This window comes from Fundulus heteroclitus, unplaced genomic scaffold (assembly GCF_011125445.2).
Source record: "Fundulus heteroclitus isolate FHET01 unplaced genomic scaffold, MU-UCD_Fhet_4.1 scaffold_43, whole genome shotgun sequence".
NCBI lineage: Eukaryota > Metazoa > Chordata > Actinopteri > Cyprinodontiformes > Fundulidae > Fundulus > Fundulus heteroclitus.
Window position 1 is genome coordinate 2,365,310 of NW_023396846.1, and position 23,788 is coordinate 2,389,097.

At 40.4% G+C, this 23,788-nt stretch overlaps 1 protein-coding gene across 1 annotated transcript in view; it reads left to right on the forward strand.

Annotated features, from left to right (window-relative positions):
• LOC118560422 (NACHT, LRR and PYD domains-containing protein 12-like) overlaps positions 1-23,788 on the forward strand; it is a gene marked incomplete at its 5' end in the record, with an annotated part of 89,682 nt that overhangs the window by 27,465 nt on the left and 38,429 nt on the right. Inside the window, 2 exons of the mRNA XM_036131410.1 lie at positions 1,750-1,923; positions 12,306-12,479. Of these exons, the coding sequence (XP_035987303.1) occupies positions 1,750-1,923; positions 12,306-12,479 (348 nt within the window). The remainder of the gene's footprint in view (positions 1-1,749; positions 1,924-12,305; positions 12,480-23,788) is intronic.

Here is a 23,788-nt window from a genome sequence, read left to right on the forward strand (position 1 = left end):
GTAACCACAGTATTCCTGTATGACTCAAAACTGAAATCTCCGCTCCAAGCAAGCACGCACACGGACAGACTAGAAAACAGCCAATCAGAAAGAGGGAAGGCGGGATTTAAAGCAGTATAACCAATGACAGTGGAGTTAAACAGCACAGAGCACAGTCAAGTGTGCTGCAGATTTAAAGGGGCAGGACCACTGAGCTATATAATACACTGGAGTGCTGATTTTGCCGAAAAACTGAAGTCACTGGCCGCCATCTTGCTACTCCCTACTCTCACAGAATCCCACAGGATTTGGTTGCAACAACAAGCAGTTTTCTGGCTGAGTGAAAATATTTCACAGGTAATTCTACAGTCAGTGGATGTACTAACACTATTAACTACTAGGAAATTAGGTGCTGAAATATTTTACATGTTATTCATATTAAATATATATATATATATATATATATATATATATATATATATATATATATATATATATATATATATATATATATATATATATATATATTGTATATGTGTATATATATATATATATATATATATATATATCGTATATGTGTATATGTATATGTGTATCTATATATATATATTATATATATATATATATGTATATGTGTACTATATATATATATTATATATCTCTCTGTCTCTCTCTCTCTCTCTCTCTCTATCTCTCTGTCTTCTCTCTATGTGTCTCTCTATCTCTCTCTCTCTCTCTCTCTCTCTCTGTATCTCTCCGTCTGTGTATATGTATATATGTATCTATATCTATGTATACCCATATGTAAATATATTTTTTTGTACCTTGTTATTTATATATTTATAAATGTTAAACATCTTATTTAAATGAATAAAATGCAAATATTTCAGCACATGACTTTCTCAGTACTTGATATTTTTAGAACATAACATAAAAGTATATGGCATTTGAAATTTTAAAAGTTTTAAGCTCCCCCTGAACATGAGAAAATCCTCGTTATTCGATGCTGTAGCGCACATATTCCCTAGTTACTGGGGGAAATAGGGAGTACCAATATGGCGGCTGGTGGCTTCAAAGCGACTCGTTCAAATAGACGGTGATTAGCACTCCAGTGTATTATATAGCTCAGTGGGCAGGACAGACTGGCCAGCGTGAGGCAGCGGAGCTGGGAGCTGCGAGAGGAAAAGTAGGGCAGAGTGAGGGTATGTTATGTGGATCATGTAACCAGCCACGGTAGATCTAAATTATTATTCTTTTGGACATGCACCGTGCACACACACACCAACAAACACGCACACATAAAAAAAAAATGAAAAAAATGAAAAAAGGGCACTTTGGGCACCAAGGGGAAAAGGGGCAGGTGCTCAAGCCCCCTCCGCCCCCCCCTCTGCACGTCCCTGGACATGGATATTGGTCGGCAATTCGTTTTTTCTTCTGTATATTTCAGTTATGATAAAACTAAATTTATTAATAAAGGTTATTCAGAGTTGTTGTGAACAGGAGCAACATGGCCAGGTTAGATTCTTTTTTTTTATGATTTTATTCACACAGTTTCTCTGAGCCTCCTCACTTTTTCTCCATCAGCATCATAAACTACACCTAAAGGTAATTTATTTATAATGAACCAGTTCACAACAAAAGGCAACATAAAAATCTGTGAAATCAGACAGATCCATCAATCTTTCCATGGAGAACATTGGTGATTGTAAAGAAATCAACAATATTTCTGATGAATTGTTTAATTGCAGATTTTTCTCCCTGTCTCCTCAGACTGAGTGGCTGTAACCTCTCAGAGAGAAGCTGTGAAGCTCTGTCCTCAGTTCTCAGCTCCCAGTCCTCCAGTCTCAGAGAACTGGACCTGAGTAACAACAACCTGCAGGATTCAGGAGTGAAGCTTCTCTCTGCTGGACTGGAGAGTCCAAACTGCAGACTGGAAACTCTCAGGTACAAAGTTGTCCATCCTGTTGAAACCAGATTTCTGTCCATTACCTGTTAAAACGTTGATGGAAATATTAGTTCAGTGATAGATTTGTTAGCTTTCTTCTGACCTTTATTCCCTATGAATAGAAACCAGACACAGACTCACCATATAGGAGTGATTCTCAAAGGTTTTATTTCGTGAACACTTTAAGAATGAAATATATTCAGGAGTAAGGCTGGACGATATAGAAAAAAAGCTTATCGATATAAAAAATGCATATTGATCGATATCGATAATTATTGAAAATATTTAAAACCATATTTTATGTGCAGCTCTGCCTGGACATTTTATGATATTGCTAAATTATTTAATTTTAATAAAGAACACAAACACGGAATTCCAATTAAATCTTTATTTAACCAACTTTTTTTAACCATAACAGAATTTTTTTAAAGAAAAATAACTTCAGAGACCTGAGTTATGTTATTAAATAATGACAAAGAATAAACTAAAGTGACCAGTAAAATGACCGAAATAAATATACCAAATAAATTAATAAAATAGCCTATTTAGGTGGGAATAGTACACTAGTTAATTCTCAGGTTTCATAATTGAGAGGCTGATGCAGGGCTGAGGTCCGAGGTTGTGGCGTGTAAGGACGCAGACTGCAGCTCATTTTGCACTGATTCTCTGCACTCGTTGCACAATTTAGGGAGCGCTGTTAGAGAAAAACTTGCGTCCCGGAACTTTATATCGCGGATCAAGAGTGGCAAGTAATTCTTTGAAGCCAGGTTTTTCAGCTGCAGACAACAGCAGCATATCCATCACTATGAAGCATGTTACTGCATGCGTGATGTCCTTATGCCGCTTGGACGCTTTGTCATTTTGTCACAAAGAAGGGAGCCCAGTTTAGCTGCTGTACCTGCTTTGCTTTGGAAGAACTTCCAGAACATTCCTCCAACGACGCGCAGCAGCGCGGGGCTGCACAGCTCCGCGGGGCTGCGGGAGTGAGCGGCTTACGTGATGAAACAAGTTGGTTGCGTTACCAGACTTTGTTTTTACCGGTTCCTTGCAAGTTTTTCAAATCACTGTGGTTTATTTCCATCAGGCTGGCGAACTAGTAAAACCCCGTTTTGGGACCGTTTCCTCCACCGCTACTTGCTGCGACATATTCAAGTGCTCTGTGTTGTGGTTTGAGAGAGCGGCGCTTTGTGACAGCGTGCCTGGGTCCGCAATTACGATTGGTCGAGAGGAAGTAGTGACTGTAGCATCAACTAATATGATAGGCTGAAAGGAAGGAAGAAAAACTCTCTATCGAACTTTTATCGACCCTTTTTTTCAGTCCGCGCCACACTTCTATCGATCGATATATATTGTTGTTGAATTGTCGTCCAGGCCTATTCAGGAGCCCCATCCCAACAAAATATGTCAGAATTGTTGCATCCCAACAAAATGTGTCAGAATTGTTGCTGTTATAGTTTTCAGTTTTAATGCATTAAAATACAAATAATTATGATTAGTATTATTGTCCTGCCTTTTGTTAAAAGTAAGCAATACAATTATGATGTGAATAAATTACATAAATAAGATAATAAATAAGTTAATAGTTTAAAATTAGTCCAAGTCAATCAACAGTTAAAAAGGATTAGGGTTTCATGTTTAATCAGAGTGAGACATCTCACCTTTGTCAGATTTGTACGTGAATTACGTGACATAGTGAGTGCTCTTACCTTAAACGTATCTTTGATGTATTTTCTCTAGGAAAATCAATGTTCTGTCAAGTTAGCTAGAAAAAAACTGTATCACAGTACAGTGATATTCAGACATGGATATTGGTCGGTAATTTGTTTTTTCTTCTGTATATTTCAGTTATGATAAAACTAAATTTATTAATAAAGGTTATTCAGAGTTGTTGTGAACAGGAGCAACATGGCCAGGTTAGATTATTTTTATTATTTTTATTCTTTAAGAGAATAAAATCAGGAGAATAAAGCCAAAGGGATACAAAATAAACTCCTAAAATTACAAAAATAAAAATATTACAAATATAAAGTATATTCTGAGTTTCTCTGATAGTGTTTCTGAGTCTAACAGCAGATTTGCCACATTCAACATGGCGGACGCTCTGACTCATCCGCAGCATAGGCAGACCCCGCCCAACGAGGCGTCTACGTAGATAATGTCTGTGGGTCTCCATGTTGTTTTCAGAGAAAAGAAAATGACGTGATTCTAAAGTGCCGAGGGGTAAAACTACTTCTGTTGTTTTTCTCATGTATGAGAGAACATTGTAAGTTCAGTGCTGTGGAGACGTGGCTTTTTATAGTGGATGAGAAATAAAGTGAAAGTGTGGAAAACTTGGTCCAAGTGTTCTGCTGATTCAGCTTAGAAAGGCTAATAGCTGCTGCTAACTCCTCCCACCTCACACCACACCATCACAAGAGGCCTGAGGAGCTGCAGAAAATCCATCAAGAAGGAAGTTTGATGGACGCCTCAGAGGTCCTGGATCAAGATCTTGAATTCCAGGAGCTAAACAGGAAACGTTGTGTGCTAGACAGGATACACCTCCAGTGAATATCAGAATAAAATCACTGCACCAACTTAACTAGCTTGACTGGCGTAAATAAAACAGCAACACATAAACACGAAGCCCATAGATATACTGTAGACTCTGTCTCTATATTCAAGGACGTTAGCTAAATTCATCTGCATTTACAAAGCAGACTAACTTGGCCTTAGAGCATTAGCTAAGATTACTGTATTGACGTTGTATCATTTTCTCAGATTAACCAAGTGGTTGGGTTGCTTTAACCTGCTCATTACACAGCCTTGTGTTCTGAAAGCAGCCCAGCTTACTGCAGGTTCTGCTACATGTTGCTGTCACTGAGAGACCTGATGTCTCCGCCACCGTCATCATCAGCCATGGCAGCTGTTGACGGCCCTGCCACAAACATTTCTTTTTTTTTTATAATTTCTATTTTTAAACGTTTTCACAGTATCAAGACATATAAACACAAACATAAACATATGGGAAGCCTGCCAATATTCACAAGACAAGGTTTTAAGTACAGAAACGTATCCTTCATACAAAATCTGATCGTAAGGGTTTTATGTACTCAGTCCATTTAGTCCAGATTTTGTAAAACATGTCCTTTTGCATCCTGAGGGGAAAAGACAACTTTTCCATGACATATATTTCATGTATTATATTAGTCCAGTCCTCAATAGTTGGAGATTCCACTCTCATCCACTTTCTTGTGATGGCCTTTTTACTTGCAATAAGTAACATACCAAGTAATTTTTTGTCATTGTTATTCCAATTTGTCACAGGAACATCACCCAAATACAGTGTTTCATATTTAAGGGGAATTTTAGTACCAAATACATTATTAACATGTTCACCTATCTGTGTCCAATAATTACTTATAACTTGACATTCCCAAAAAATATGGAAGTGGTTGGCACCAGAGACCCCACATAGTCTCCAACATGCATCCCCACCACCTAGATGACGTTTCTGGATAGGCGTAATGAAATACCTGATCATGTTCTTCCAACTGAACTCTCGCCATGTATTCGACCCTGTTATTGTCCACTGAAACTGACATATATTGGCCCAACTGTCATGTGAGATAACCATATTTCCCTCCTTTTCCCACCTCTTCTTTATATCTTCTGTGCTGCCTTGTGTACATTGCTGAATGCCCTTATATAATCTAGAAATTATATTATTCTGAGAATGAGACCTGGTTAGAGTTAAGAATATCTGTAAAAAACCTAAATCTTTCTGTTCATATACTGTTTTTAAATTTTGGTGGAAATAGTGTCTAATCTGCAAGTACCTGTAAAAATCATCTTGACCTAAACCATATTTAGTCTTTAGGGTCTCGAAACTCGAGAATGCCCCCTTGTGGATGAAGGAATGATATGTTGTTAACCCTTTAGATACCCATCTCTTAAACCGATCATCATATTTATTTGGCACAAACTCAGAGTCGTAGGCGCACCACCTCAAAATATTGGACAGTTCACCCAGTTTACACCTTTTAATGATTTCATTCCAGGAATTTAGCATGGAATCATACATAAAGTCAGAAGTATATGGTGTGGTTTTCTGTAATTTAGTATCTGCCAATAGCGCCATGATAGGCACCTCTTTTGTAATAACAACTTCTATATCCTTCCATCCTGCAGAATAGGTTGGCAAACTTAAACAGATTAAAGGTCTAAGCTGGGCAGCGTAGTAATATTCCTTAAGACAAGGAAGGCCCAATCCCCCTTTCTCTTTAATTAATTGAAGTGTTTTGTATTTAACCCTGGCTCTTTTATGTTGCCATATGTATTTCACCAACATCCTGTCCCAATCATCAAAATATTTCTGAGGTATTTTAATTGGTAAACACTGGAAAAGGTAGAGCATACGAGGGAGAATATTCATTCTAATTGATTCCACTCGTGAGTGTAAATTTAAGAAGGGAACAGTGTTCCACCTCTGTAAATCAGATTTTACCTTTGAAGTTAAGGGTCCGTAATTGGCCTCGACCAATTTAGATAAATCCTTTGTCAGAGCTACCCCCAGATATTTAATGTGTTCTGAGTCCCAGTTCCATTTGTACATGCTCTTAATTCTAATGGATGGCTTAAAATTTAGACGCAATATCTGGGTTTTGTTAACATTAATTTTATATCCTGAGAGTGATCCGTATTCTTCAAGTGCTGTCATTAATCTGGGGAGTGTCTGATTTGGCTGTGTTAAGAATATCAACACGTCATCGGCGAATAGGGCCAGTTTTTGTTCCCCAGCTGTCATTGTAACCCCACTAATATCGGATCTTTGTCGTATCCATTGCCCCAGGGGTTCTAGAAATAAGGCAAAGAGGAGTGGAGAGGCGCCACAGCCCTGTCGGGCTCCCCTCTGTAAAGTAAAACTATTAGTCAAATCCCCATTTACTTTGATTTTGGCCGTAGGTTTGCCATACAGTGCGTCAAAAGTATCAATTATGTTTGAATGGAAGCCAAATTTAGATAAAACTTTATATAGAAAAGCCCACCGTACCGAATCAAATGCTTTTTCAGCGTCTAAACTCAAAATCAGAGTTTCCACTTTGTGCTGATTAACTTGCTTCATAATATGCAGTGGTTTTCGAATATTGTCTTGGGTTTGCCTTTGTATAATAAAGCCTGTCTGGTCTTTGTTAATGAGGTCTGGAAGTATTATTTCCAATCTTTTAGATAAAATGGAGGTGAAGAATTTATAATCAATATTTAATACACTAATTGGCCGATAATTACCACACTCTAATTTATCTCTATTCTCCTTTGGGATTATAGAGATGATGGCCTCACTCCACGAAGAGGGAATCACCTTTCTCTCCATTACCCAGTTAAATGCTCTCAGTAATGTTGGTACCAGTTCCTCCTGCATACTTTTATACCACTCCGAATTGTAACCGTCTGCGCCGGGGGATTTACATGTTTTTAATCTTTTAATAGCTGATAAAACCTCCTCTTCAGTAATTTTGAATATCAATCTTTCATTTTGAGCATCAGTGACCTTTGGTAGTTTTAGTAAAGACAGAAAAGTATCAATTTGGTTAATCTCACCTAATTGCGGTTGGGAATATAATTTCTGATAGTATTCCTCAAAACACTGTTTTATTTTCTCCGGGTCAGTTTCTATTTGATTCGTCAATGGATTTCTGATTTTGTGTATTGTCCTTTCTGCTTGCTGTTTTCTTAACCTATAAGAGAGTAGTTTCAATGCTTTCCCCCCTGTATCATAGTACTGCTGTTTTGTAAAAAGCAGCTTCTTTTGGATTTCTTGTGTATTTATTTCATTGATTTCATTCCTTACTTCTGCTATTTTTGTTTTGATTGTATCCTGTAATGATTTGGAATGCTCTTTCTGTAGCCTCATAAGTTTGTCTTCTAGATCCTTCAGTTTCTGACTTTTAAGTTTCTTTACCGTGGCAGAAATAGCTATTATTTTACCTCGGATTACTGCTTTTAAAGCATCCCACAAAACAGTTGGTGAAACCTCTTCATTGTCATTAAACTCTAGGTACGATCTGATTTCAAGTTTCAGTTTTTCCTTAATTACACTGTCTTTTAAGATGTTTTCATTTAACCTCCAAAGAGTAGATCTTGTCTTATTAAACAACTGAAGCGATAGAAAAACAGGGTTGTGATCTGAAAGCGTACTAGCGCCGATATCACAATTAGTGGCTCTAAAAATGTTGTTTTTAAACATAAAGAAATAGTCAATGCGAGAGTGTACATTATGAGCAGAGGAGTAGTGTGTATAGTCTCGACTTGTTGGATTAATTTCCCTCCATACGTCAACAATTCCCAATTCTTTCATTAAGATATTTATTCTTTTACTAATATTTTTAGCATCAGATTTCCCATTGGATGAATCGATTTTTGGGTGTAACCTAATATTGAAGTCACCCCCACATATTACAATACCTTGACATTTTGTAGTCATAATGTCGAAGACATGTTTGTAAACTGACCAGTCACTGCCTGGAGGCACGTAAACATTGAGAAGACTTACTAGAACACCATGGATTTTCCCGATTATCATAACATATCTCCCTTCACTATCCTTGTATTCAGATATATATTCAAAATCTACTGCATTAGACAACAAAATCGCCACCCCCCTTCGCCTTCCGGAGCTATGGGAAGAGAAATAGACTGTTTTAAATCCCATTTTATTTAATTTAGCATGTTCAATGTCATCAAGATGTGATTCCTGGATGAATGCTATCTGGATTTTATCCCTTTTTAACTGAGACAACATTTTCCAACGTTTGATTGGGTTGAGTACCCCATTTATATTAAGTGAAACAAATCTTATCGGCCTGTCTTGCATCTGAATATATAACGAAGTGAACAACTTAATAAACAATGTGGCAAGCTTCCCCTTCTCTGCACATAACAGCAGATTACATCTAGATCAGCCATGGCTTTAATCTCGGCGAGCAGATGCTAACGAGGTGCTAGTTAGCTTTAGCTTCGGCTACCGGGCTAGAACAATATATTTATCTTCCCACCTACAAAAAAGTTGCTTAGGGCGAGCTGTGCCCCCTTTGTATTAAGAATCTCGAATTAGTACTTCTTCGGAAATGGGGCTTTAGGTGAATTCGCTGGGGTTTTGACGGGAGCGCTCCTAACGTGCTGCCATCTTGGCGATGTTCCGGCCGGAAGTCCCCCTGCCACAAACAATTCTGTTATTTTTGCACATTTGGCAACAAGTGCTTGAAAAGCAAGTTGTTGTCTTTATTCATACAGTTTATCTGAGCCTCCTCACCATCTCAGCATCATCAATTATGCCTAAAAGTAGATTATTTATATTGAACCAGTTCACAACAAATGTCAACATAAAGACGTGTAAAATCAGACAGATCCATCAATCTTTCCAAGGAGAACATTGGTGACTGTAAAGAAATCAACAATATTTCTGATGAATTGTTTAATAGCAGATTTTTCTCCCTGTCTCCTCAGACTGAGTGGCTGTAACCTCTCAGAGAGAAGCTGTGAAGCTCTGTCCTCAGTTCTCAGCTCCCAGTCCTCCAGTCTCAGAGAACTGGACCTGAGGAACAACAACCTGCAGGATTTAGGAGTGAAGCTTCTCTCTGCTGGACTGAAGAGTCCAAACTGCAGACTGGAAACTCTCAGGTACAAAGTTGTCCATCCTGTTGAAACCAGATTTCTGTCCATTACCTGTTAAAACGTTGATGGAAATATTAGTTCAGTGATAGATTTGATAGCTTTCGTCTGACCTTTATTCCCTATGAATAGAAACCAGGCACAGATTCACCATACAGGAGTGATTCTCAAAGGTTTTATTTCATGAACACTTTGAAGAATGAAATATATTCAGGAGCCCCATCCCAACAAAATGTGTCAGAATTGTTGCTGTTATAGTTTTCAGTTTTAATGCATTAAATAACAATAATAATGATTAGTATTATTGTCCTTCCTTTTGTTAAAGGTAAGCAATAAAATTATGATGTGAATAAATGATATAAATAAGTAAATAGTTTAAAATTAGTCCAAGTCAATCAACAGTTAAAAAGGATTAGGGTTTCATGTTTAATCAGAGTGAGACATCTCACCTTTGTCAGATTTGTATGTGAATTACGTGATGTTGAAGCCGCTTGCTTCCCCGGGTCCGTTGAGTCATGTGCAGGACTTAAGAGTGCAACAAAAACTTAGCCAAGGAAACAGAATTGAAGTTTCACCTTTGCAAAAGGAGAGAAGTTGCACCAGCCGACACCTGCGAGCAACAACTCTGTCCTCTTCCTTGTGCAGGCTCTTTTTATTAACTTCAAAGGGGAGGGTCTCACAGAGTTACATGAGCGAAGGACACACCTTAACAATACGTCTACCCTATATGGGGTTGCTTCTTTGGCTGCCTTGTTCTGGTTCTTCCGGTCATTGCTTGCAGGCTGCTACACTACACTGGTTCTTCCGGTCACCGCCTGCAAGCCGCTGACCACAACCCCGAACCTTGAGCTAAACAAAAGCTTTTGCAAGACAGAAACCCGTCTTGCAAATTCCAAAAATTCCAAATTCTTTTACCAACAGGCCCGGTTTTGAAGCTTTCTGCCAGCTATCTTAAAAGCATATTAAAGCATATAAACACATGTTAAACCTTCATAAAAGTGTAAGAAACGGATCAAAGTTAATACATTCCACAGTAAGATAGTGAGTGCTCTTACCTTAAACCTATCTTTGATGTATTTTCTCTGGGAAAATCAATGTTCCGTCAAGTTAGCTAGAAAAAACTGTTCATGTTGAAGTTAAATGTGTTCTACACGCTTCCACCTTGGAAAACATTCGTCTTTGTGAGAATTACTTTGCTCAGAAAGAACTTGAATATGTTTTGAAAGTATTTTGGGTAAAGAATATGAAAAGATGTCTCACTGATATATTTGTGCTAAAGCTAAGCTAGCTGAGATATCCATGTCTTAATATCACAGTACAGTGATATTCAGACATGGATATTGGTCGGTAATTCGTTTTTTCTTCTGTATATTTCAGTTATGATAAAACTAAATTTATTAATAAAGGTTATTCAGAGCAGTTGTGAACAGGAGCAACATGGCCAGGTTAGATTATTTTTATTCTTTAAGAGAATAAAGTCAGGAGAATAAAGCCAAAGGGATACAAAATAAACTCTTGAAATCACAAAAATAAAAATATTACAAATATAAAATATATTCTGAGTTTCTCTGATAGTGTTTCTGAGTCTAACAGCAGATTTGCCACATTCAACATGGCGGACGCTCTGACTCATCCGCAGCATAGGCAGACCCCGCCAAACGAGGCGTCTACGTAGATAATGTCTGTGGGTCTCCATGTTGTTTTCAGAGAAAAGAAAATGACGTGATTCTAAAGTGCCGAGGGGTAAAACTACTTCTGTTGTTTTTCTCATGTATGAGAGAACATTGTAAGTTCAGTGCTGTGGAGACCTGGCTTTATATAGTGGATGAGAAATAAAGTGAAAGTGTGGAAAACTTGGTCCAAGTGTTCTGCTGATTCAGCTTAGAAAGGCTAATAGCTGCTGCTAACTCCTCCCACCTCACACCACACCATCACAAGAGGCCTGAGGAGCTGCAGAAAATCCATCAAGAAGGAAGTTTGATGGACGCCTCAGAGGTCCTGGATCAAGATCCTGAATTCCAGGAGCTAAACAGGAAACGTTGTGTGCTAGACAGGATACACCTCCAGTGAATATCAGAATAAAATCACTGCACCAACGTAACTAGCTTGACTGGCGTAAATAAAACAGCAACACATAAACACGAAGCCCATAGATATACTGTAGACTCTGTCTCTATATTCAAGGACGTTAGCTAAATTCATCTGCATTTACAAAGCAGACTAACTTGGCCTTAGAGCATTAGCTAAGATTACTGTATTGACGTATAATTTTCTCAGATTTACCAAGTGGTTGGGTTGCTTTAACCTGCTCATTACACAGCCTTGTGTTCTGAAAGCAGCCCATCTTAACATAGGTTCTGCTACATGTTGCTGCCACTGAGAGACCTGATGTCTCCACCACCGTCATCATCAGCCATGGCAGCTGTTGACGGCCCTGCCACAAACATTTCTGTTATTTTTGAACATTTGGCAACAAGTGCTTGAAAAGCAAGTTGTTGTTTTTATTCATACAGTTTCTCTGAGCTTTCTCACTTTTTCTCCATCTCAGCATCATAAACTACACCTAAAGGTAGTTTATTTATAATGTACCAGTTCACAACAAAAGGCAACATAAAGATGTGTAAAATCAGACAGATCCATCAATCTTTCCAAGGAGAACATTGGTGACTGTAAAGAAATCAACAATATTTTTGATGAATTCTTTAATAACAGATTTTTCTCCCTGTCTCCTCAGACTGAGTGGCTGTAACCTCTCAGAGAGAAGCTGTGAAGCTCTGTCCACAGTTCTCAGCTCCCAGTCCTCCAGTCTCAGAGAACTGGACCTGAGTAACAACAACCTGCAGGATTCAGGAGTGAAGCTTCTCTCTGCTGGACTGGAGAGTCCAAACTGCAGACTGGAAACTCTCAGGTACAAAGTTGTCCATCCTGTTGAAACTAGATTTCTGTCCATTATCTGTTAAAACGTTGATGGAAATATTAGTTCAGTGATAGATTTGTTAGCTTTCGTCTGACCTTTATTCCCTATGAATAGAAACCAGGCACAGATTCACCATACAGGAGTGATTCTCAAAGGTTTTATTTCGTGAACACTTTGAAGAATGAAATATATTCAGGAGCCCCATCCCAACAAAATGTGTCAGAATTGTTGCTGTTATAGTTTTCAGTTTTAATGCATTAAATAACAATAATAATGATTAGTATTATTGTCCTTCCTTTTGTTAAAAGTAAGCAATAAAATTATGATGTGAATAAATTATATAAATAAGTTAATAGTTTAAAATTAGTCCAAGTCAATCAACAGTTAAAAAGGATTAGGGTTTCATGTTTAATCAGAGTGAGACATCTCACCTTTGTCAGATTTGTATGTGAATTACGTGACATAGTGAGTGCTCTTACCTTAAACCTATCTTTGATGTATTTTCTCTGGGAAAATCAATGTTCCGTCAAGTTAGCTAGAAAAAACTGTTCATGTTGAAGTTAAATGTGTTCTACACGCTTCCTCCTTGGAAAACATTCGTCTTTGTGAGAATTGCTTTGCTCAGAAAGAACTTGAATATGTTTGAAAGTATTTTGGGTAAAGAATATGAAAAGATGTTACACTGATATATTTGTGCTAAAGCTAAACTAGCTGAGATATCCATGTCTGAATATCACAGTACAGTGATATTCAGACATGGATATTGGTCGGTAATTAGTTTTTTCTTCTGTATATTTCAGTTATGATAAAACTAAATTTATTAATAAAGGTTATTCAGAGCAGTTGTGAACAGGAGCAACATGGCCAGGTTAGATTATTTTTATTATTTTTATTCTTTAAGAGAATAAAGCCAAAGGGATTCAAAATAAACTCTTAAAATCACAAAAATAAAAATATTACAAATATAAAGTATATTCTGAGTTTCTCTGATAGTGTTTCTGAGTCTAACAGCAGATTTGCCACATTCAACATGGCGGACGCTCTGACTCATCCGCAGCATAGGCAGACCCCGCCCAACGAGGCGTCTACGTAGATAATGTCTGTGGGTCTCCATGTTGTTTTCAGAGGAAAGGAAATGACGTGATGCTAAAGTGCCGAGGGGTAAAACTACTTCTGTTGTTTTTCTCATGTATGAGAGAACATTGTAAGTTCAGTGCTGTGGAGACCTGGCTTTATATAGTGGATGAGAAATAAAGTGAAAGTGTGGAAAACTTGGTCCAAGTGTTCTGCTGATTCAGCTTAGAAAGGCTAATAGCTGCTGCCATCTCCTCCCACCTCACACCACACCATCACAAGAGGCCTGAGGAGCTGCAGAAAATCCATCAAGAAGGAAGTTTGATGGACGCCTCAGAGGTCCTGGATCAAGATCCTGAATTCCAGGAGCTAAACAGGAAACTTTGAGTGCTAGACAGGATACACCTCCAGTGAATTTCAGAATAAATCACTGCACCAACGTAACTAGCTTGACTGGTGTAAATAAAACAGCAACACATAAACACGAAGCCCATACATATACTGTAGACTCTGTCTCTATATTAAAGGACGTTAGCTAAATTCATCTGCATTTACAAAGCAGACTAACTTCGCCTTAGAACAGTAGCTAAGATTACTGTATTGACGTTGTATCATTTTCTCAGATTTACCAAGTGGTTGAGTTGCTTTAACCTGCTCATTACACAGCCTTGTGTTCTGAAAGCAGCCCAGCTTACTGCAGGTTCTGCTACATGTCGCCGCCACTGAGAGACCTGATGTCAACACCACCGTCATCATCAGCCATGGGAGCTGGTGACGGCCCTGCCACAAACATTTCTGATATTTTTGCACATTTGACAGCAAGTGCTTGAAAAGCAAGTTGTTGTTTTTATTCATACAGTTTCTCTGAGCCTCCTCACTTTTTCTCCATCTTAGCATCATAAACTACACCTAAAGGTAGTTTATTTATAATGAACCAGTTCACAACAAAAGGCAACATAAAGATGTGTAAAATCAGACAGATCCATCAATCTTTCCAAGGAGAATATTGGTGACTGTAAAAAAATCAACAATATTTCTGATGAATTGTTTAATAGCAGATTTTTCTCCCTGTCTCCTCAGACTGAGTGGCTGTAACCTCTCAGAGAGAAGCTGTGAAGCTCTGTCCTCAGTTCTCAGCTCCCAGTCCTCCAGTCACAGAGAACTGGACTTGAGTAACAACAACCTGCAGGATTCAGGAGTGCAGCTTCTCTCTGCTGGACTGGAGAGTCCAAACTGCAGACTGGAAACCCTCAGGTACAAAGTTCTCCATCCGGTTGAAACCAGATTTCTGTCCATTACCAGCTAAATCATGATGGAAATGTTAGTTCAGTGATAGATTTGTTAACTTTCGTCTGACCTTTATTCCCTATGAATAGAAACCAGACACAGACTCGCCGTATAGGAGTGATTCTCACAGGTTTTATTTCGTGAACACTTTGAAGAATGAAAAACATTCAGGAGCCCCATCCCAACAAAATGTGTCAGAATTGTAACTTTTATGGTTTTCAGTTTTAATGCATTAAATAATATTAATAATAATTATTATTATTTTATTATTATTATTGTCCTGCCTTTGGTAAAAAAACAGCAATAAAATTATAGTGTGAATAAATTACATAAATATGTTAATAGTTTAAAATGAGTCCTAGTAAATCACTGCTAAAAACTCTTAAAAATGTTTAGGGTTTCATGTTTAATCAGAGTGAGACATCACACCTTTATCAGATTTGTATGTGAATTACGTGACATAGTGAGTGCTCTTCTCTTAAAACTATCTTTGATGTATTTTCTCTGGGAAAATCAATGTTCTATCAAGTAAGCTAGAAAAAACGGTTAATGTTGAAGTTAAATGTGTTCTACACGTCCACCTTGGAAAACATTCGTCTTTGTGAGAATGACTTTGCACAGAAAGAACTTGAATATGTTTTGAAAGTATTTTGGGTCAAAAATATGAAAAAATGTCTCACCGATACATTTGTGCTAAAGCTAAACTAGCTGAGTGTTACGTTTCTAAGTCAAAAACAGGGTGGTCTCTATTTCGGCTCGTTTGCTGGTAACAAGCTCATAGGTTCTGCTCTGCTGGCGGTAAAAACAAGGAGGATGCAGGTGAAAGCTTGTAGAACGTTATTCCTCTTCTTGGCAAGGTGAACAACAAGAACAACTCCCCGGCTCCAGTATCTACTGCTAACGCATCCCCGTTCTTCTTCCCCTTTTCTTTGCTCTCTACCAAATCGGTCAGGAGGTCTGTGTCTCCTTTGTGGTCTTTGCTGCGGTCTTGCTCATTGAAGGACCAGCGGGCGCTGCTCTTCCACAGAATCCTCGGTGTCAACTCCTTCCGGTAGAAACTGGCAAGCCTCATTAGATTGTCTCCATATAAAAAACTGAATGGGTAGGCAAAGACTGAGGTGGATGATCCATAGTTAATTCCTCCATCTCTGAGAAATCATTCCAGAGATTTAAAGGCCCATCATGATCCACACCTGAAGGAGCGTTGACCACTGGTGGAGGCACCTCAGCTGATGCTGGGCTATGAGTGCCTTGGAAAACCTAGCTATTGTCCAGCGGGGTTCTGGTGTAATAAGGCTTGAGTTTATCATGATGATTCCAAAAAAAGTAAAAAACAAAGCAACTGGACTTGTTTTATGTAGTTGAAGATGTTTCGCTTCCTCTCCAGGAAGCTTTCTCAATTCAAAAAGTCTGGAGTAATGATGAGTACCAAGCTTTATACTACTGCCAAAAAGGCCTTGTAATGGCTTAGATAACATGCAAATTCAACCGAAATAGGTCCACCCCCTTAGTAGTGGGCAGTCGTTAAAGTGATTAAGCCAGCAGATTGAACCAAAACTGGTCCACTCCTCTGTAACGAGGAGTTGTTAGGGATGTTATTGGCCTGGCTTAAAGGATCCCCCGTATGGGGGTGAGAATTGAGGTGATGATTGGCCGGAATTAATCCTATAGCTGGATTGTAAATTTGAGGAGGTTTAAGGTTGAGGAGGAGGCCTTAGGTTCCAACTCAAAAACTAACAATCTTAAAGTGCTGAAAGTACTTTAATTATAAAATTAATACATACTGTTCAATAAATGATACGCTTTTTTAAATAAGAGTAATTTTCATTTGAAGGTCCTTTTATGGGGGCAGCCATCTTGGTGAAGAACAGTACTGCATCCTCCCAGTTTGTGACGTAACGGTGCGGTATCGGCTGTAGAGCAAGTCCCAATGCCCTATCTGTCCCCTTGTAAATATCTGTTTTCATGCCAAAATATTTTTTTAACCTCTTAAACAAAGACAGATATGGTATTAAACATTTAAATTTAAATTAATACTAATTGTACATTTTAGAGACATAAAAAGACAACAAATAAGCATTAAAGTACGGTTTATGGGTTGGGTTCTGCAATGTTATAAGATGAGTATAAAACTCATCTTTAGAACCAATCTCTGCTCAAAATAGTGATCTGCACCGCCTAATCTACTGTCAGCAGTTATCATCAGTTATTACAACCGTAAACTGCAGAAATTCGGGCAGATCAGCTCTTTCTGAGTTTACTGCGTCACTTAGTTTAGACCCCAATCAATCGACTACACTTTCAGAAACAATCCCAAAAAAAACTGCAACCCGCAACTCATGAAATTTACAAGCGACTTTAGAAAATATAAGACCAAAGTCACATAAAATAAGTGGGCTTTGCAAAAGTGCAATTTTTTTTCTAAGTGTGTCGTATCTCTCCGCCGCTCTGGTCTGTATACAAATGTCCCGGCAAATTCTACATTATAAAAAAGAAAAGCCTAACCGAAAAGTCCCACTCTCATGTCATCTTGAAGGAATTCTTCTTCAAAATGTTGGCTACAGACGACGTGTTTTCTCTCTGGCCAGAAGTTCGATGGCAAATCCTCCCTCTTCAGTAGGTAATCCAGCAAAAGAGCTGTGGTGAATTATGAATCGGAAAGGTGAAAAAAATTATGTTTTTTCCACTTTTACCCGATGTATTGGAACATCCAACTGCCATGCACGTGAGCATTGTTGCTTCAACAATAGCACTCACAAATTTCAATGGTGAAGTCCTCTGGAAATCCGAAATAATTGTTGTTGATTGTGCTGTGAACAACAGTTCCTATTGATTTAGCTGGTAAAGTGCAGTGCCTTAACGCGACATTACGTTACAGGATGTGATGTCGGGCGGCCATTTTTGCCCAAATAATGGCTATAATATAAATAATGGCCGCCCCCATTGACAGTGATTGAGTCGTCAATTTATGCTTTTATTTTTTTATTGATTAACGCTAAATTCATTAAATCACCACAAACATATTAGTTTTAGGTACAGGTAATGATCCATTGATTTTTCCTTGTTGACCGGACTTCTCCTTTAATGGTCCCATCAGGTCAACTGCTACCCTTTCCATGGGGGTACCAACCCAAACAGTTCCCATGACTGCCTGGGGCATTTTTCTTGGCCGGGCCTTGGCTGAACAGCTGATGCAGGTTCGGCACCATAGAGTAACATCATCTCTCATATTATACCAATAATATCTGTCCTTAGGCGTGAGAGAGTCTTCTCTGTCCCAAAATGGCCACCTACAGGCCCATTGTGCAGTTGTTTCAATACAGAGCTGTGGAAAGAGCGTGGTAATACTATCTGCGGTAGAAAACTTTGCCCTCGCTGCAATAAAACTTCCTCAACATGATTCCATTTTTCCTGTAGAGTCTCTTCCACTGTGACCATAGAGCTTTGGTGGCCGGGCTACATGCTGCTATGCTGACCCAGGCAGGACGACATTCCCCCTTATCCATCCATTCCCAAACTGGTCCTATGTCGGGGTCATTCTTTTGGGCATCAGCGAGCTGCTCGTTAGTCCAACCACGGAACAGGTTAGGCTGTGGTGCTTCACTCACCAGGTGGCTATTGGGATGAGTGCCGTTCTGCTCGTTGCCATTCATGCAGTTGCCCACTACCCCCACTAGAGGCTGCCCTGGGGAAGTTGAAAAGTCAGTTTGGACTGATGAGCTATCCATTAGGGCACACTGCACAGCCTTGTGTTGAACTTGCTTCCTGCTCAGCTCAGGATCTGGTATGTTACATGCACAGTTCTCACGGCAGGGCTTCCTGGAAAGACCATCCGTATTTAGGTGTTTAATGCCTGTGCGGTGAAGCACTTGGAAATCATACTCTGCCAGTTTCTCTAACCAGTGGGCGAGTTGACCCTCAGGTTCTCTCAGTCTGGTGAGCCATCGTAGGCTGCTGTGGTCAGTTCAAACGGTAAAGTGTCGCCCCAGTAGGTACTGTCTGAAATGTGAGGTGAACTCCACCACAGTTAAGCGTTCCCATCTTGTGGTGCAGTTGTTCGTCTCGGTAGCTGACAGATGTCTGCTGCCATATGCCAGGACTCTCTCCTCCCCATCCTGTATCTGAGAGAGAACAGCACCAATACCACAGTCACTGGCATCAGTATCAAGGAGCAACTCACCGCTATCCAGACGGTAGCTGAGGACAGGCGCTGATGTTAGGTGTCATTTTAATTCTTCAAAAGCCTCTTGGCATTGAGTTGTCCAGTTAAAACATGGATACTTTTTGGTGAGCTCATGGAGTGGTTTGGCAATGGTGGCGAAATATTCCACAAAACGGCGATAATATGAAGCCAGTCCCACAAACTGCCGCACCTCCCCCACGTTTTGAGGGGTGGGCCACTACGGTACCCGCTGAATCTTTTGGGGGTCTGTGGCCACGACCTCAGCTGAAACTTTGTGGCCTAGGAAAATTACTTGCTCCAGAAACATTTGGAGGGTTTGAGCTTGAGGTTGGCTGTACGCAGCCTGGCGAACACATGCTCCAGTCGCTCCAACATCTGACCAGTGTCTCATCCTAGAACTATAATGTCATCGAGATAGACCAAACAGGTCTCCCATTGCAGCCCTGCCAGGACACGGTCCATGAGCCTTTGGAAAGTGGCTGGAGCATTACATAGTCCAAAAGGCATCACGATCCATTTGAAAAGCCCTTTACATGTACAGAATGCAGTGGCTATTCTCCCCCGAGGTGTCATCTCCACTTGCCAGTATCCAGATGTTAGGTCAAGTGTGCTGAAGAACTTCTCAGTGGAGAGGGTGTCCAGGGTGTCTTGAATCTGAAGCAATGGGTACACATTCTTAATTGTTTGTTAATTTAGGGCCCTGTGATCTACACAGAGCCTAGAGCTCTGATCCTCTTTTTTTTTTACCATCACAATTGGTGCTGCCCAGCTGCTATTACTGGGTCGGGCAAGACCAGCCTCCAAGCTCTGAAGCACCTGCTGGTCGGCTGCTTCTTGTTTCTGCCGAGCCATTTTCCGGGTGGCCTGTTTTACCGGAGGTCCTACGGTAGTCAGGATGTCATGTTTCACGATGCTGGTGCGATCCAAATCATTTGGGCCAGTGGAGAACACATCAGCGTATCGTTGCAATAACTGGCACAGTTGACGGCGGTCCTCCTCCAACAATCCACCACAACTGTCAGCATACAGTTGAGATGGTTCGGTAGAAAAAAAGAGACAGCGTTTGCAGGTTCATGCACATTATTGGCTCTGTCGGCTCCAGCTGCCTGAAGCTCCTTTTCTGCAACAACCTGTACTGGCTGAAGCACTTCAGCCACCTCTCCTTTCTTTACCTTAACAGGGATGGTGCCGCGGTTGAAAATCAAGATAGGTAGGCTGGCTGACTGTTGCTACTGGACAACATGGGCCACAAGAACATTGTGCTTTTCAATAAAAGCTTTAGTGGGGCTTAACATGAGAACCTCGCTGGCTGTGCGGCAGGGTCGAGAGAGGCCTGGCACCACATACTTGCTCCCAGACTCCAGGACTGTGGTACGGGCCACCCACACAACATGTACCCTAGCCTGGGGGTCAAAACCCAACTGGGGAACCTTCTCTCCAAACAGAGTTATTTCCTTACGCCCATAGTCTAAGCAGGCACTTGACTGCTGCAGGAAGGGTTGACCCAGGATGACCTCTGTGTCCTCAGCTGTGTCAGCAATGATGAAGTTCGCATCCGCTATCTTGCTTCCAACATAGAATGGGAGGACAACTTCTCCCAGCACAGGCAGCCCCTCTGGCATGATTCCCTGCAATGTTTGTGCAGCTGATGGGTGGATGGTGGGTCTACACTCTAAAACAAACGTGTTAAAGTCACGCAGGGACAGCATATTTCTTTTTGGGTTAGCTGTGCTTGACTTTTCGTTAGTGTGGTGAAGGGCAGCTTCTTCATAGATGTCCCACACCAGAGCAGTTATGACATATGACATTGCTTAAATGTTTGTTCTTACTTGAGATGGATTGCTGTCGATGTTTCGCGGGTGGTTCCCACAAGGACAGGTTGCGGTCCTCATGCACCATTGCTAGCCTGGCCTCCTAAGATGTCAAGTTACGTGTGGTGGGTCGGATCAATGGCGTACCGCGAGCGAGCTATTTTTAGAACGTGACGTCACGAGACGTCATATCACGTGGTACGCGGTAGGGCAAGCTTGCTCTGTCCTCCGCTGTTTCGCTGTAAAAGAGCTGTGCGTTACCCTTGGTTTTACTCGTAAAACGACTGCTTTTTCCAAGTCTAAGACCATGGTTTTTAAACATTGTTGCTATGGAACGTGCAACAGCGACTCGAGGTACGCTGATTGGCCGCATATGAAGGATGTTTTCTTCATTAATTTCCCGAAATTCAAGACTGCCAAGGAGAAATGTGTGCGCTGGGTACACCGGTGCGGTCGGCCTACACAACAGTTCAACCCGGAAAAAGTTACCAAATTCACATATATATGTAGCAAGCATCTTGTTGGAGGAAAGGGCCCAACCGAAGAACATCCTGACCCAATTCCAGCGACATCAAGTGGTGAACAGGTAAGAGTTTTTTGAATACCATTTACCTTTGTCAACCGAGCAATCGAATGAAGCGCCTGCTACCATGATAGCATATAGGCTATCATGGCAGCTCAGATGTAAACAGTTGTTTTGTAGCTACCTATTGGCAACATATACCGATTCCTGGACGGTGATTACAAACAGAAAAAAAACGGCGGACGACGCCGTGAACGCCGAGCAGGGAAAAAAAAAAAACGACTTACCGTTCGATCAACTCGGCCCGTTTTCCGGTCTTTTTAAGCCCTCGACACTCTAGCCATCGTTTGAGCTGAAGGTTGGTATGTTCTTCGACAGTTCGACCAGTAAACCGTGCACCTGGGACATCGTCTTGCGAAAGTTTAACGGATATAAAGTCGGTCATATCGCTGTTTCTGTTGCGCGTGTAATGGCTGGTGGCTACGGGCGCTCTCTACCTGTTTGTCCTACCAAAGCGGCAAGGGGCGTTGCTCTTGAGATGGTGATGTCACGTGCGCGGTACACCATTGTGTGACCGCACGGGCAGCCATCCTTGTAGCTTCATATCTTTGAGCGATTCGATAAGCCAATGCAACGGTGCGCAGTCGCTCTTCCAGCAGTTTTTGGATCAGGTCAGAATCTGCTAAAGCATTAGTGAAAACTCCACACTGTTATACCAAAAGCTGTTTGAAGATACTTATTATTATTATTAATTATAATTTGGTATTATAATTTAAGTAATAAGTCATTACACTAAAAATTTAGCTATAACAAAATATAGTTCAAATGGTGGTGATGTCAGGCTAGAAGCTTGTAATGATTTATACTACTAATGCATTAATTAATTAGCTGTTATGAACTCATTTATGCCGGAACAAGATCATTTATGCCGGAACAAGATCGGCTTCCGACCGAAGAGGTTTATCCGGCAGACTATGAGAACCCCAATATAACTGCAATTAGAGTTTAAATCCCTATTCCTTATCACCAATCCAATGATAATGTATCTGTGTTAATATCAGATGTTAACTCCAAAAGAAGATTAGCTCTGAATTCTGATTAACCATGCAACTGTGAATTGGAATGAACACAAAACAATTACTATTCCACAATTGTTGTTTTTATTGAACCAAAAGCAATTCCCTGTTACAGTAATTCTCTGATTCAACAACCTTGGAATTCTACTCGCTACTAAACCAAACATGCAAAATATATGTGGAAATAAAAGTAAAAAAATGGATTAAAATGAGAGGTAGCAAATCTTAGTTCAGCTGAGTTAACCACAGTTCAGTTACTCGACACCCTCTCAAGATGGCGACTATGATGACGAATGCTCTGCACCCTTGCGTGATGCATGAGGGGAGGTCCTAATGATGTAACCACGCTTACGCTGATGGGGTAATACCTCGCTTCGAGAGGGCGCGTCTAACTAGTGAGTTTAAAGAAAGACCGTGAACTAAGTTTCATACAAAGCGATCAAATCTGCTGATAAGAAGAGCGAAGAGAGAGGGGAAAAGATGGCATAAGATGGAAAGAGAGTTGGAGAAGGACCTGCGGCGGGGTCAAACACAGCAAAAACCACAAATCAAACTCAGCAAAAATCACTTGTAAAAAGCATGCACACACAAACAGAAAATGTTCACAGTTAAAACAAACTCTGTCTTGGAGTAACCAGCATTAAACTAATTCTAACACCTGCCCAGGCACTTCTGAAACACCCTGTGGGTGAAAAAGAAATAAAAGAAATAAAAGGGGGAGGACCCCGTTACTTTGAGGTGCGTCGGGGCTGTTCCGGAGCGCTCTGAGTAATGGGCTTCCTGAAGGTGTCTTAACGAACGCAGGTGCGGGCGGCAGGGGGACCGGGATGAGAAAGTTCCTTCGTCTTTCTCTCTCCGGGCTCCCAGACGCTTTGTTCGGCCAAACAAAAGCGGGGTCCTCTTCCGATCACTAGGAGATAAGGCGGCTCCCAGTCTTTGATCAGAGGGAATTTAAAAAGCACTTCTTTTTAAGTCGACCTCCTTTTCTGTATCAGCAATGGAGTTGCGTTGGTAATCTTCGGTCCAGCAAAGAGTTATCTAGCATTTGGCGTGGGGGGGTTTATCCACGGAGTAGCAGCTGCGTGCCTTCCCTGACTGGCGGAATGCCAAGAAGAAGGGAGATCACCATATGTGATTGGGTTTTATAGTCATCACCATAGCAACCTTATCTCGGTCGGCAGACATTTTGGGCTGTGTTGCATGATGGGAGTTGGTGGCCATTTTGACCACCTTGCATCATGGGAAATGCAGTCCGTCATGTCCCGAACCAATGCAAGTTTGTCACGCCCTGACATTGAATAACAGCACTAATGCGATCTTGCTCCCTCTCTGTACAGTTGGCATAA